This window comes from Colletotrichum fioriniae, assembly GCF_027942845.1.
Source record: "Colletotrichum fioriniae strain IMI 355084 chromosome Unknown scaffold_1, whole genome shotgun sequence".
Classification (NCBI taxonomy): Eukaryota; Fungi; Ascomycota; class Sordariomycetes; order Glomerellales; family Glomerellaceae; genus Colletotrichum; species Colletotrichum fioriniae.
Window position 1 is genome coordinate 6,674,152 of NW_027076837.1, and position 12,573 is coordinate 6,686,724.

The window sequence follows — 12,573 nt, forward strand, 5'->3', positions numbered from 1 at the left end:
GGTCCATCAAAACAGGGCTGGTGTGTTCCGGCGCTTGGTGGGGCCCGAGATCTACCTCTCGACTCACCCAACCCAATGAGCTACCAAGCGAGCCCGGCTGGCCCGACACGCCGGAGCATCACGGCTTCGTCGGCCCCAAACGCTCCTGGCTTCGCCTAAAACAACTCTCAACTTCCGATGACATCGGGAATGACGATATCCATACCGAGGATACCCGCAAACGTCAATGCCGCGGCCTATGTGTTTACCGCTGCCCATGGAGGCCTGCCTGGCCGTATCGTATCGTCAGGCGCCCGACAGGGCCCAGGTTGGCGGTTGGATCATTTTGTATGGTCCAAACATCGATCGACCTAGCATGATATGACTCTACCGTCACTCGCCCACTACCAATACCGTACGACACGAAACCCCTGAATGAGCTTCTGGCCGTACTACGGTCTAAACCAACATGGACAAGCTATCTCTCGGCCAAATTATTCAGCACATCTCATTTCGGTCTGATAAGGGATTCCTAAAATCAGACGACTAGATATTGTCAGATCATGGAGCTGCTGTGTCGGTGTGCCTAAGGCCTCCTCTCCACCTTACAAACTGTCAGAATGACAGCCGTGTCATCAGCCTCGTGGCTAGGACGATGTCGTTGACGCTCGTCCCATCCGCAAGCCCACATCATCACGACTACGTACTGTACTCGCCGTTCCCGTTCCCTCCCTTCTCAAGTCCACATTTGACTGGGTACACAAGACTTACATGGACCACGGCAGCAAAGTGGCGGCCTTGCAAGAACCGAGCTTTCCTACAGGCCCCGTTTGCCGCCAGCCGCTCCCCGGAATGATGCGTTCCCTTCGTCGAGGTTCGACCCGAGCTACCCCAGATTTCCGCTCCGGTTCCTCCCGATTTACTGCCCCGATGCCGTACATTAAGCTACACTTTGCCGAGCCGGGGTACAGGAACGTTCGTGCCTGGGGGGAATCTGGAACCTCGTCTCATCTAGCAGCGATTTACACTAGCCTCTGAGGTTCTTCAAGAGCCCAGGGGGTTCCGTATCTAACGCCCAGTGGGGTCACACTTGGCAGCCCGTTTGTACGAGGCGGGCGCGTGTAAGTCGGGCAGTCGGAAATATTTGGCGTAGCTCAGTCCAGATGATTCGCCATTGGCGTCTGGAGTTGCATAATCTGTGGATTTTTTTCCCTGTGGCGCCTAACGCGCCCGGGCCAGCTGTCTATGAAAATGTTCCGGATGATGGCATTCGTGAGATATCGTGAACTTGAAGCAGGAGTTGCCGGCTGAGTGTTCATCCTTGTCTGGCGGACAGGGCCCGGGATGTGGCTACGTTCTCGTTCCGTCTGATCACGGTATATCGGCTCCAAATTATTGAACCCAGGACTTTCTTCCTATAAGAAAGCACCGCAGACCAAACGGCGTTCCTCGGTTATATCTCCTAAAGATATCGATTCTCGGTGAGGGAATCTATCGGTCTCGGTGGGCGGTGACTTACACCGAGATATCAGACCCCACCGACAATTGTACAGGGCTTGCTGACTTTCCTAGCATAAATTGGTCCAAGCTCGGCACAGTGGACTGGTGCACGATTAATGCCGCGCATCTGACTTATGCCGTTGTGCAGAACCACGCTTCGGTTCCTGTCATGATTGTCATCTCAAATTATGCAGAGAGGTCCCCAACGCGCCCCCACGAATCCTTGGGCAGCCGTGGACCTTGGGTGCAAGTGCAACGATAGGACTGAGGCAACGATACCGCGCATACCATGGCAGCTCGATCCCATCATCTCCTCGTGTTGAGCCTCACTGCACTACTTGCCTTGGAGCATTCATTGGTGTGCTCTAAAGACATGTTTGCAAGTGCAAATATGCTTGCCATCCTGTACCTGAGATGTAACCTTGATGGGTCGCATTGCTGGTATGAGTGGTGACTTTATTGTAAGATCGCAGTAGTTGAACGTGCCTCGCAATGCCACTGCCCATACATCTCAACTCATTCTCTTGAATTCTAAGCACAGAAGTTCTTCTCACTAGAGGAGAGTACAAGCATCCTCTGCCAACCTCCCCGTCTTCTTACTTCTAGCATTGACCCTCCATGGATTTGACTGCAAGAAATCAAAGTCTACAAGTCTTGCAGAGTCTCCTGCAACTCCAACATTTATGATACCCAGCATAAGTGAGCCAGGGATTGACTCAACTCTATTTGTACTTCTGGGGACTGGACAAATTCATAAGAGGAGTAGGGACTCTGTCTTCATCAGGATCTTAGTGGCCATGCTGACATTCGAGTTTCTGTTTGCGACTTAATCTGAGCCTTCTCTGAGCTTTCTCTGAGCCTTGATGGAAAACCTTGGCTTTTGCGCGGCACATATCACTCAAGACTCAATGAGAAACCCTGTTGATATGGTCCAATTGCTCGTACCAGGTGCATGCGAGTTACCACCCTGCTTTCCCATGGCGCTTGCTTAGCTTACACCTGGTGAACATTTCATCGGTCCTTAGGGTAGATCATGCGGGGACCTCGACGAGAAGGGTGTCAGGAATAAATCTGCTGATGGCGTTGATATCTCGCCTAGATTACGACATCTTTAACCCTGTCAACTTCTTCAAGCAATGGGGTGACGTGAACAACTTCCGACGAGCGATGCGTTTGAGCTTGCAATCGAGACCTTCTCAGGTCTTGCCCGGCTACCGTTCTCTCACTCACACTGCCCATACTTTCGGGTAAGGACTTCCTCAAAAACGTTCGACGGACTTCATCTCATCCAAGCAGTTGATAGCGTAACGGGATTCTCAATCTTCACCAACCAGATTGTTTGGGTACCATGCTTTTTTTTTTATTATCAAGAACGACGGTTAAAAAGCGTAGAACGGACCCTTTAGCTCAACTAAGAGCTAAACAAAGCTGAATTTGTACGTAGAAGAGAATCAGGTTGCACCGCAGCTATGCGCTCTATCACACTCAAATCTCACAGCGGAGCCGTGTTCCAAGTCGCTGCCTCTATTCTTCCTTCTCTCCAATCCTCTCGATGCCATAAGGGCTATCAATTGTAGGTCGGTTCCACACCGTTGATTTCCGCAAAGGGATCCCAGTCAGCAGCATGAGGAACAAACTCCATGATTCTGGCAACCTTGGTTGCCAACTCCTCGCCATACACCTGCTTGATGAACTCCATAGTCAAGTCCAGACCAGAGGTAACCTATCCCGCACATCAGTCAGTACAATTCTTCTCGATTTCCTCCAACAACTCTCCCACTTTTTCTCTCGTAAAAAGGGGATCAAATAGTAAAACATCAAAAAAGTAACTTACACCCGAAGAAGTCCAGACGTTCCCATCAACAACATACCTCGCCGGCGAAACCCACTTCGCCAGCGGCGCCTGCGCAGTAATCAACCCCCAAGCCGCTTTATTCGTCGTAACCCTCCTGCCGTCCAGCGCGCCCGCCCTAGCAGCGAGACTGGCCCCCGTGCAAATCGTAACGAGATACTTGACCCTGGGCGCGTGCTTCCTCACGTACTCGACAATCGGCTCCAGCCCGGGGGCCCGCACGCCCGGTCCGCCGGGCACGATGAGCACGTCGAGGTCCAGGTCGTCGTCAAAGGTGTTGGTGGGCTGGAACGTCGGCCACCAGGACGAGTTGTAGGTGTTGGAACTGGGGGACACGGGCGCCGTGGTGACGGGGTCGAGGGTGGCGGCGATGAGGTGGAGGTTCACGTGTCGGTTGTAGGCTACGAGCTGGAGGGCGTCGATTGGGCCGACGAGGTCTAGCATTTCCATTGCCTGGAAGAGAACCGCGCCAAAGGTTACGGGGAGGGTCGTTGTGTTTGCGGCGATGCTGCGGGTGTTGGGCGTGCTGTGGGAGGGGGTGGTTCCTGCGATGAGGGCGGCGGCGGCGGCGGCGGCTGAGGCCGCGGTGGCGAGGAGGGAGAGACGCATTGTGAGATTTGTGATTTTTGGCAGCGCGGCTCAGCTCCGCTGTTGAGGTTGGAGGAAGGAGATTGCGTGAGATGTGAGGTCGAGATTGGAGTTTCTCGATGAAGAAACAAAAGCGAGAGAGAGATGTGAACGAGTGAATGGAAAGTCCGAGAATGTAACCCCAGGAACAGGGAGTGCTGGCTGCTTCAACATGATTCAGCAATCAGAGCAGGTGCTGTATAAACATATATACATGAATATCCCACCGGGAATCTTGGTCATGATCACGAACATTCCGGGGGTGGCATGAACGCAACTAAATGACACAGGCCATCAACACCAACTATTGTAATTCCGAGCCACCAGGAGGTCTTGGACTTGGTTGGAAGCATTCTGATCCCGAAGGAACGGCCGGGCCGGGACGAGATGCAAGCAAGGGGAGTAAAGCTTGCCAATATAGACTGAACATCCATCTTGAGCTATCTTTCACCAGAAAGGGGCACGTCACGACGGGGACTCTGCTTTATCAGTTGCGATAGGAAGACTTTGACAAGCTGTTTGTGGCAAGTGGATACTTTGATTATCTTGGAGCATTTTAGAGTTTTCGCTGTTCTTGGTTGATTCTCTTGGCCCTTGTCTGTTTTTCTTTCCTTCCCTTTAATGTGAGTGATTTGATCCTGGTTGGATGCCACTGGAAGTCATTGATTGTCTGGCTCCTTAGACAAAGAAACCAAGCGTGGAAGGTCACCCTGTTAGCAGAGACAATGGTTGGCACAACTGCAGAAGAGGATATTGTTGTTGAAAGGGGGTGCCATTGCGGCGGAGAAGCCTCCGGTTCTGCGTAAGAGCGTTGTTTACCAAGCTTTTCCCGTTTAATATCGGTTGGCGACGCCCATTGGTTCTTTGACTAATGTGTTGCGGTGAGAGGTCCCAACCGTCAAGACTTGGGATATGTTGGCTTTCAGTACTCTGTATTTCTTTGACAAAAGCAGCTTGTCAAAGGCGATGCTAGAGTTTCGCCGCAAGTCGTCGGTCCCGGTCACCACTCCTTCTCTCGCAGTCGATTGGGATCCTGGTAAAAGGGTTACGCCAAGCCGAATGTTCAGACCGAGGTAAACGATCGGTGGGAGGACAAACCCCCGGGACGCCGGAGTTGATCCCTGGATTGCCCCGCTCCAGGCGTATCCCCGAAACTCAACTCAACTCCGGGCCGAAGGCGGATGGTCGCCGGCCATGGAATTTGGTGGTCCCGAGTTTCTATGAACTCACCGTGTTACGTAAATAGGTCGGCTCGGGTGTTTGTCATTTCTCTATCTTAAGAGTGCATTTGATACTTCCCTTCGATGCAGAGTCACTGGACAATGTCCCTGAGGAAATGAAGTAGTCGGCCATCTCAAGTGACAACATTTCATCAATCAGGGTAATCGAAGTCGTCTTTCTGGATCTGAAGTTTTTCCATCTTGATTAGGAAATTGCTACGAGGAACGCCCTCCTTCAGGACTTTCATAGCAGCTTTGGTGTTACATTTCACGACATGCATAACCAAATTACGAGCGCAAGACTGTCTTGGAGGTGGTATCTCATAGGATAGCTACATAGTATTCTTTAGGCTCTCCTATGAATGCGTCCCCAGCACATGGCATCAATAGTGAGGGTGTTGTAGGTAAAGTTTACCGTCGAAATCACACTGTCGGAGAATTACCTATTCGTTTATAGGTAGAAAAGAAACCTGGCTCTCATCCTACGATAGGTCACGACACAGGGTTTGGTATGGCTGTGCGATAGATCTACCAAGCTATGCTTGGATGTCCGTCGTTGGTGGCATCCGAGTGCATTCCAATGCGTCAGTTTGAAGACCAACAAACGGGCACGAAGTGGCATGGCGGCGGAAAGCTACACTAGAGGGTCAAGTCCGCTATGGATATCTCACACTTGATTCGCATTTCTCGTCTCTCGCTGAGTTACGGTACTAACATGTACTGAGTAGCAGAAAGCATGCCATGGCATCTTTCTGCATTTCTTGTTCTACTACAACAAACTACCAAACGCTCTAACACTAGAAGCCATTCGCTCCGCCCCAGCCTCATTATTGTAACAGAAAGAGTACAAGTATGAAAAGTGTACCCAGAATCTAACCCATCTTCAGTATCTCTATTCAAAACACTCGTTTTTGGTCCCCGTATAAGGAACCCCCTAACCGACGCTGAGACGCGTGTACTCCCTCAGCCAAAAACACAATCTCTCTCTCTTTTCTAGTTGCGCAAGACCATTCCCAATACACCGCCCAGCACGCCGCGTACGCGGGCCTGGTTCTCATGGATACAAGTGAAAACAACAGCCGTGCTGGCGGCAAAGACGAGCGTCTCCCTCCACTGCTTTTCCATGCCGTACCGCCGAGGCAGCAGCGTCGCCATGGCCCGCGGGGCGACGAACAGCGCCATGTCCTTGCGACGACTGGCGGACTCGACGAGGACGCTCCAGCCGCAGAGGCAGCACCCCGTGCGGACGCAGATCCCCGAGTCCATCCTTTGCCTCGCGGCCAGGTCCTTGCCGAGGATGTGAGGCCCAATTCTGGTACGGGCGAGACAGACACCGTAATAGAACAAAGTGATGTACGCTCCCAAAAACGCCGCCGACCTCGACGATGATAGCAAGGTCCGCAGAAGGGTCTTCTTGTTGATAGGCCCCCGAAGAAGAAGCGCGATGCTCAGGGGTAGATACATGGCCATGGACCACTTCCACGACCGATAGAAGCGGCTGATGGCATGGAGCTCGCATGATGGGCCGCAGCCCATGTGCACCATCTCGCACGGAATGGGAATTGACTTTGACGGATCGCCCCATTCATTCGGCCATCCGTATTTCTCGCACATGCCCTGCAGCAATTCTGCCTGTCCACTTTGACCATAGGACATGTCGTTGGCACGGAGCTTCTGGAGGGCCTCGATCAGCCGCATGTCGACGTTTGCCGCCGAACTGATCCACTTGTTGTAGCCGCTGGGGAGTCTTTCGGGGTGGTAAAACCATGCCCACATGATGAAAGCACACGAAGTAACGAACAAGCAAGGGTCGGTGAACCTGCCGACGATCCATTCAGCCTGTATGAAGTTAGTGGCGATGATAAGAAATAAAAGTCAAGATGGGGTGCTTGCTGCATACCTTGGTCCAACTGCCTTGGGCTACACGCCGCGCTCGCCTTCGCGCCCAAACTTCACCAACAAGAACGTCCAGGGCTCTCGTCAATGTGAATAACGTCAAGTCAAGAGTCCGTCCTGCATACCGGGTCTCCTTCAGCTGAGCTCCAGGCGGGCTATCAGATTTCTCAGAGGAACTGCCTGTAAAGGCCGAGCTCTTCTTGGACTGCAAAAGCTGCAGACTGAACCAAGCGGCAATAAATGTGGCGCTCCATCTTGCGAGTCTAGATGTGTGTTAGTACGGGTCGGTTGCGAACGACAAGAGAATGGAGGATCAGATCCCGCTCACCTAATCCGTATCACCTCTGTGAGGCCTTTGGCATGGCGTTCAAATAGACGTCGAAGTGGCTCCTATCATAACGTGTTAGGTCTATTAGGCAAGTTGTTGTAGTTGCAGTAACTGGAACTCCAGTTCGCCTTTCTGAGCTTGCAAACGTTGTTTATCTGGAACTAATGCAAGGAACAAGAACTTGTGTGCAACTAGGAGAGGAGCCAGTGCAACTCTGAGGTCTCCATCACCATGTGCACTGGATGCCTAGTTCACAGTACTTGAACCCAAGTGAAGCAACCACAGCTCATGTCCCGGGAAGTACAAGTGTTGAATACTTCACGCTGAAAGAGATGTACATACCTCTAAAAGTGTACTGCCACCAACAAGCAAGGCACAGAAGGTTGGAAACCGTTGGGGATCTAGACCGGCGAGGACTATCCGCCTCAGTTGCGCCACAAACCCGATGCACCCGTTCTCCTTTGCAATTTGGCGGCGTTTTTTGGTAAGGTATTGCATCAGCAACGTAAGGACTCTCGGAGCAACAGCGGAAGCATATCCTAGGAGGTAGGCCCGAAGGAGGGGCCGTAGGATTGGCGGAATTGCTTGCAACTCGACAAGGCCATTCCGGCGAATTTGCAGCTGACTCCGAGGTAGCATTGCAGAGAGCGAAGGTGTGACGGCAGCCATGAGGCTTCGGCGTCAGTGCCGGTAGTTGAACTGGAAACGGTTCCTGAGCAGAAAATCAGCGATCCGCATAAGAGCCGGAAGCGATGTGTCTGTGCACATTCGGATATGTTATGATGTAACCGTACAATGGCGTGAGGTTTGAATTGGTAGGCTGCTCGTCAAAACTGAGTTCAGCAGAGGGGAATTGGGAAACGAAGGATGTGGCTGGAGACATGGGTTGTTGCTCTAAGCAGACAAGGTGAAGGACCGGCGAAAGTGTGATGATCGGGAGGGGCGTAACGACAGCTGAACCGTGGTAAGGCATGAGTTACGTTAGGTAATAGGAGTGAAGCGGCAAGCGGACTGGCCATCCGCACCGCCTAGAGAGTATGAATCATGTCGAGAATTGAAAGACCAACCAGACAATGACAGGTATTTGGTTATGAGGAACAAGGTTCGGGATTGCCCGGCCCATCTTCACTAGAAGCTGGCCATATACCTCGGATGCCAATCAAACAAGCTGCAGGAAAGCAGTCTAGGCATGTAGGTATCCTTAGACCTTTGAAGAACAACGGGATAACGCGTAATGAAGATGGCGAACTAGTGGGCGCGTCTTACCAGGGGGTTATTGATCAACTTGCTCTTCTGAAGGCTCGTGATGGTCGTTACTCCAGAGTCAACAGCCAACCCGTAGCGCCTAGGGCAGGGCTGGAGCTGTGCTCAATAGCGAAAGTATCGCGTACCTTGCGTGTTAAGAGACGAAGGGGACGGGAATGAAATAAGGAATTGTGGGGTAATGGTGCGACCCACGACGTGATGGAGGGCCTGGGGTAGGATGAGCGACGTAGGTTGTGCAGTAGGTGCAGATGGAGACCAGGGGCAAGTCAATGGTGAGGCCGAAGGAAATGTGACCATTGGGTTCCTCGGCACGGTCGAGAGACTCGAGAGAGGAGGGTATGGTAGGGAGAAAGGTACGGAATACGGTACGCATAGGAGGAGAGGTCGGATCTGGCAAACGTGACCGAAGCGCAGATTACCGCCACAGCTAGCAAGATTGGCGAATGTGATTGGTTGCAGGATTAAGTGTTTCGATTAGCTGGTCTGGCACGCGGAGAAACTGAGCTTCACAGTTCACCTTGGCGGCCAGGAAGAAACGGGAGTGAACATTCAGCGTTCAGCCAAGCCAGATGGGGCTTAGGCGCGGCAACCCATGCGAGTGCGACGGTGCTGAAGAAGAAGAGACTTCTATCAAAGTCTGGAGTCTGTCTGGAGAAAAACCTGAAGGGAACGGCGTTTTGCGTTGGCTCGGTAGTGGTAAACGGCGTTGAACAGGGAATACCTTGCTAGCCTTGCTCGAGAAGTCTTGTCCTTGCGAGTTGCGGGACGCTTCGGGCGTGGAGGATTTCGATCAGTGCGATCGACCGGCCGTCAAGAATCTCGGCGCTTGCTCCTAGTTCTCGAACGATGAATACTTGGTAGACAGGGAGACACAAGAGGTCGATGGTTGACTGGTTGGCTGGTGGGAAAACCACAGACAGACAGGCTGGGACAGCCAGCCGTTTCGTATCAACCGAGGCTGTGTTTGCTTCCTTTGTCTCGCCGTGTCAAGAACCGTTCAGGGTCTGTGAGGTGGCTTAGTGGGATCTGTCGGCGCTGCCTTGGGTGCTGAGCAGGGACTTGTGGACAGCCGTCAAAATTCCAAAGGATTTGATGTAAGAGGTATCCGGGTGGATAGAACAAACAGTGCGGCAAGTGTCGATGTGACAGCGTTAATTGAGATACCGAGACTGAAAGACACAAACGGGATGAAGACGTGTTACAGATGCGGTTCCAGGCGACAGATGGAAGCAACGAGTTTGGCCGAACGATGAGGCCAGACTTGAGAGTCAACGGGAATAAGACAGGGTATATCGAAGCAAAAGCTGAGGAACTTTCAGAACATGTCGAGTGGGTGCGAACGTAGAACCGTAGAACCTCTTTGCAAAGCTAGGTGCCCCAAACTGAGAAGAGGTGAGGTACCCAGGTGTGTGAAAATGCTGGGAAAAGCTTAGGAAGGTTGATGATGCGGAGCACGGGTGCACGGATACAGGTACAATGTACATTTACGAGAGGCCAAGCCTAGAATGGGATAGTGTAAGGTAATTCCTGGTGCAGGGAGAACGTGAAGATGACTGACAGCGCTGGACAGCGGGAGGGGGGGATGAGATTGGGGATGAGAGAGAACTGAGAGGGGGGGAGCTCCGAGCTGGCATGTGATGACCCGCTAGGGACATAAGCCCGTTAGCATCGAAAACTGGCATCGACCCACCCAGCTACCATAAGCAGTCAGGCACCAAGCTAACGAGAAGGTTGAGAAGAGCTTAGCAAACCAATGAAAACTGATTCAATTTCTTGATGGTCCACCTGCTGACCGCTATTCGTGTGACCCGAGCCCGCCAGAAAGAGGTGCCTCAGCCTTTAGGTACACAGTAATGCAGTAATGTGAAGTAGGTACCTTCCATAGTGCACTAAGGTGGATGCTTAGCTAAGGCATAAGCGCAATCGCACCGTTTCAACGATATAGCTCGGCTTGTCTCATGTCCGCATGGCTCCGATCCAAGATCCGGCGCCTTATCCAATCAGTCTTTCGTCCTTGTTCAGATGTTGGGCAAGATACCTACCTACCTACCTAATCTTGGGACCATCCATGGCATCCTCATCCGTAAGAAACTGGGCAAAGGTAGCAATGGGAAAATTAGGCCGGCTCGAGCCCTGCCCTGCCCTGCCTTGCCTGCTTCCAATTCCATTGCTGCTGGCCGACCGGCCTAACCTGTCCACTGTCCGTTGACTGCTGCCACTAAGGTAAGTGCGGAGGCTTGCAGCGCGCGATGCAGGTGACCGTGCCGGCAACCCACCCACACCTCACACCCCACCCCTGCCTGCAACTTGCGACTTTGCCCTCCCTGATCCCTCTTCCTAAGTTCCTCCACCTCTACCTCAATCCTCACTATTCGTACTCAGAGAGTCAGAGTCTCTGACCTCTCTCTTCTACCTTACCAAGTACTCCGTACACTCACTAGCACTCAACCACCCTGGTCAACAACAGGGGTCGCACTTTGGCTGTTTGGTGCCCCAGACCTTTCATTCTTTTCGAGTCCTTGATTTCCTGCTCGTCACTCACTTTCCCCGGCCGAAAAAAATCACGGGGTCCTTGAGCCCTCGTTCTCGCTGCACCGTACAGTACCAGAGAGTACCGTGTCCGTCACCTCACGCCCGCGTCCTACTATACGCCTACGACCACGTCCGCTTCCTCTTCCCATCTGTCTTACTTGCCTTAGCTTACGTCTGGCCATCTCCCTGAGCTGATTGGGGGTTCGTTTCACCTCACCTGTTGCTATTCCTCGCTATCCGTTTGGGCGCGCGCTCTCTCTCAGATATGCAAGTACACGGTTGAGCCAACCTCAACATCAAGCCAAAGCAACAGCTTCGTCCACGTTGGTCCAGAGTCTATCTACCTCACAGTCCAATGCTTCGAATGGGCCTCGCGCTCGCATCCCATCTTGGACAAACACACATACCCTCGCCGTCTCTTGGCTCGACACCGTACGTCTACGCAGTAGAGTCCACTCAGACTCTGCTTCTGCCGTTCGACAAGTCTCAAGGGTCTCTTTCTTCTTCTTAGCCCTGCATGGGCCGCATTAACGTCCGCCATACGGGGTAGACCTTGGATCCTCTTCAACTGGGAGCTCTCCATCTCACCATCGAGAACGTAGCACTGCTTGACGCGCCGCTCTACCTTAGTACACCACTCCGCCGCCATCCCACACGCTGCCCCCCAGCTCCGCTTACCCTCCCCGACTTCACTTCACCTCACCTTGTCCTGCCTTACCTTACACGGCACCCGTCCCGCCTTTTGCCTCACGCTCATCATCGCCATCCATCCTTTCTCCCCCCCTCACCCCCCGCTCATCGGACGAGACGACGGCGAAGAGAACCTCCTTCTAGCACTTGGGATCCAGAAGCCCAGTGCGGTGCCTAAGCGCAGCCACCACCCCACCTCCGCCTCGACGTAACCTGCCAGCCTCTACTTCGGTCTCTTCCTGCTCTGCCACGGCGCACACCTAAAGGCGGCAAATACACCCACCAACCTCTCCAGACTCCTATCAAACGACACCATAGCGGTGACTGCTTCCACAATAACAATCAGCCACCCCGCCAAATCACAAGGCAATCAAGCGACTGGCCGATAACTTATTCGAGACCTCTCCACCGCATGCCCTCTCCCAGCCAGACGAGCCTCTCGTACAGACGCGCTGCGCTGCGCTTCTGATAGACACGTCCCGCCCCTCCGTCAATGATTCATAGGATATCGATTTGCCCATAGGAATGCGCATGCCCTCCTTCGAGTCGACTACACTCAATCTTTCCCACGCTTCGAAGCCTCCACGACAAACGTCTTTCGCTCTCCGAACCAGAACCAGAATCAGCGCATTCGACGGTCGCCGTCCATTTGCCACAAGACGCACCCATGCTCGCCATACAAC

The 12,573-nt window shown here is 52.9% G+C and overlaps 2 protein-coding genes across 2 annotated transcripts; both read right to left on the bottom strand.

Moving 5' to 3' along the window:
* Positions 1–3,046: 3,046 nt before the first annotated feature.
* N0V96_001730 (uncharacterized protein) lies at positions 3,047–3,940 on the bottom strand (the record flags this gene model as incomplete). The annotated part of the gene is made up of 2 exons (XM_053192953.2): positions 3,047–3,202; positions 3,314–3,940. The coding sequence occupies 2 exons, from the start codon at positions 3,938–3,940 to the stop codon at positions 3,047–3,049; spliced, it is 783 nt and encodes a 260-aa protein (XP_053049484.1).
* A 2,231-nt stretch (positions 3,941–6,171) lies between these two features.
* N0V96_001731 (uncharacterized protein) lies at positions 6,172–7,436 on the bottom strand (the record flags this gene model as incomplete). Its single annotated transcript, XM_053192954.1, has 3 exons — positions 6,172–7,017; positions 7,079–7,337; positions 7,417–7,436. 3 exons carry the CDS (start codon positions 7,434–7,436, stop codon positions 6,172–6,174), a joined length of 1,125 nt encoding a protein of 374 aa, XP_053049485.1.
* Between the last annotated feature and the right edge of the window lie 5,137 nt (positions 7,437–12,573).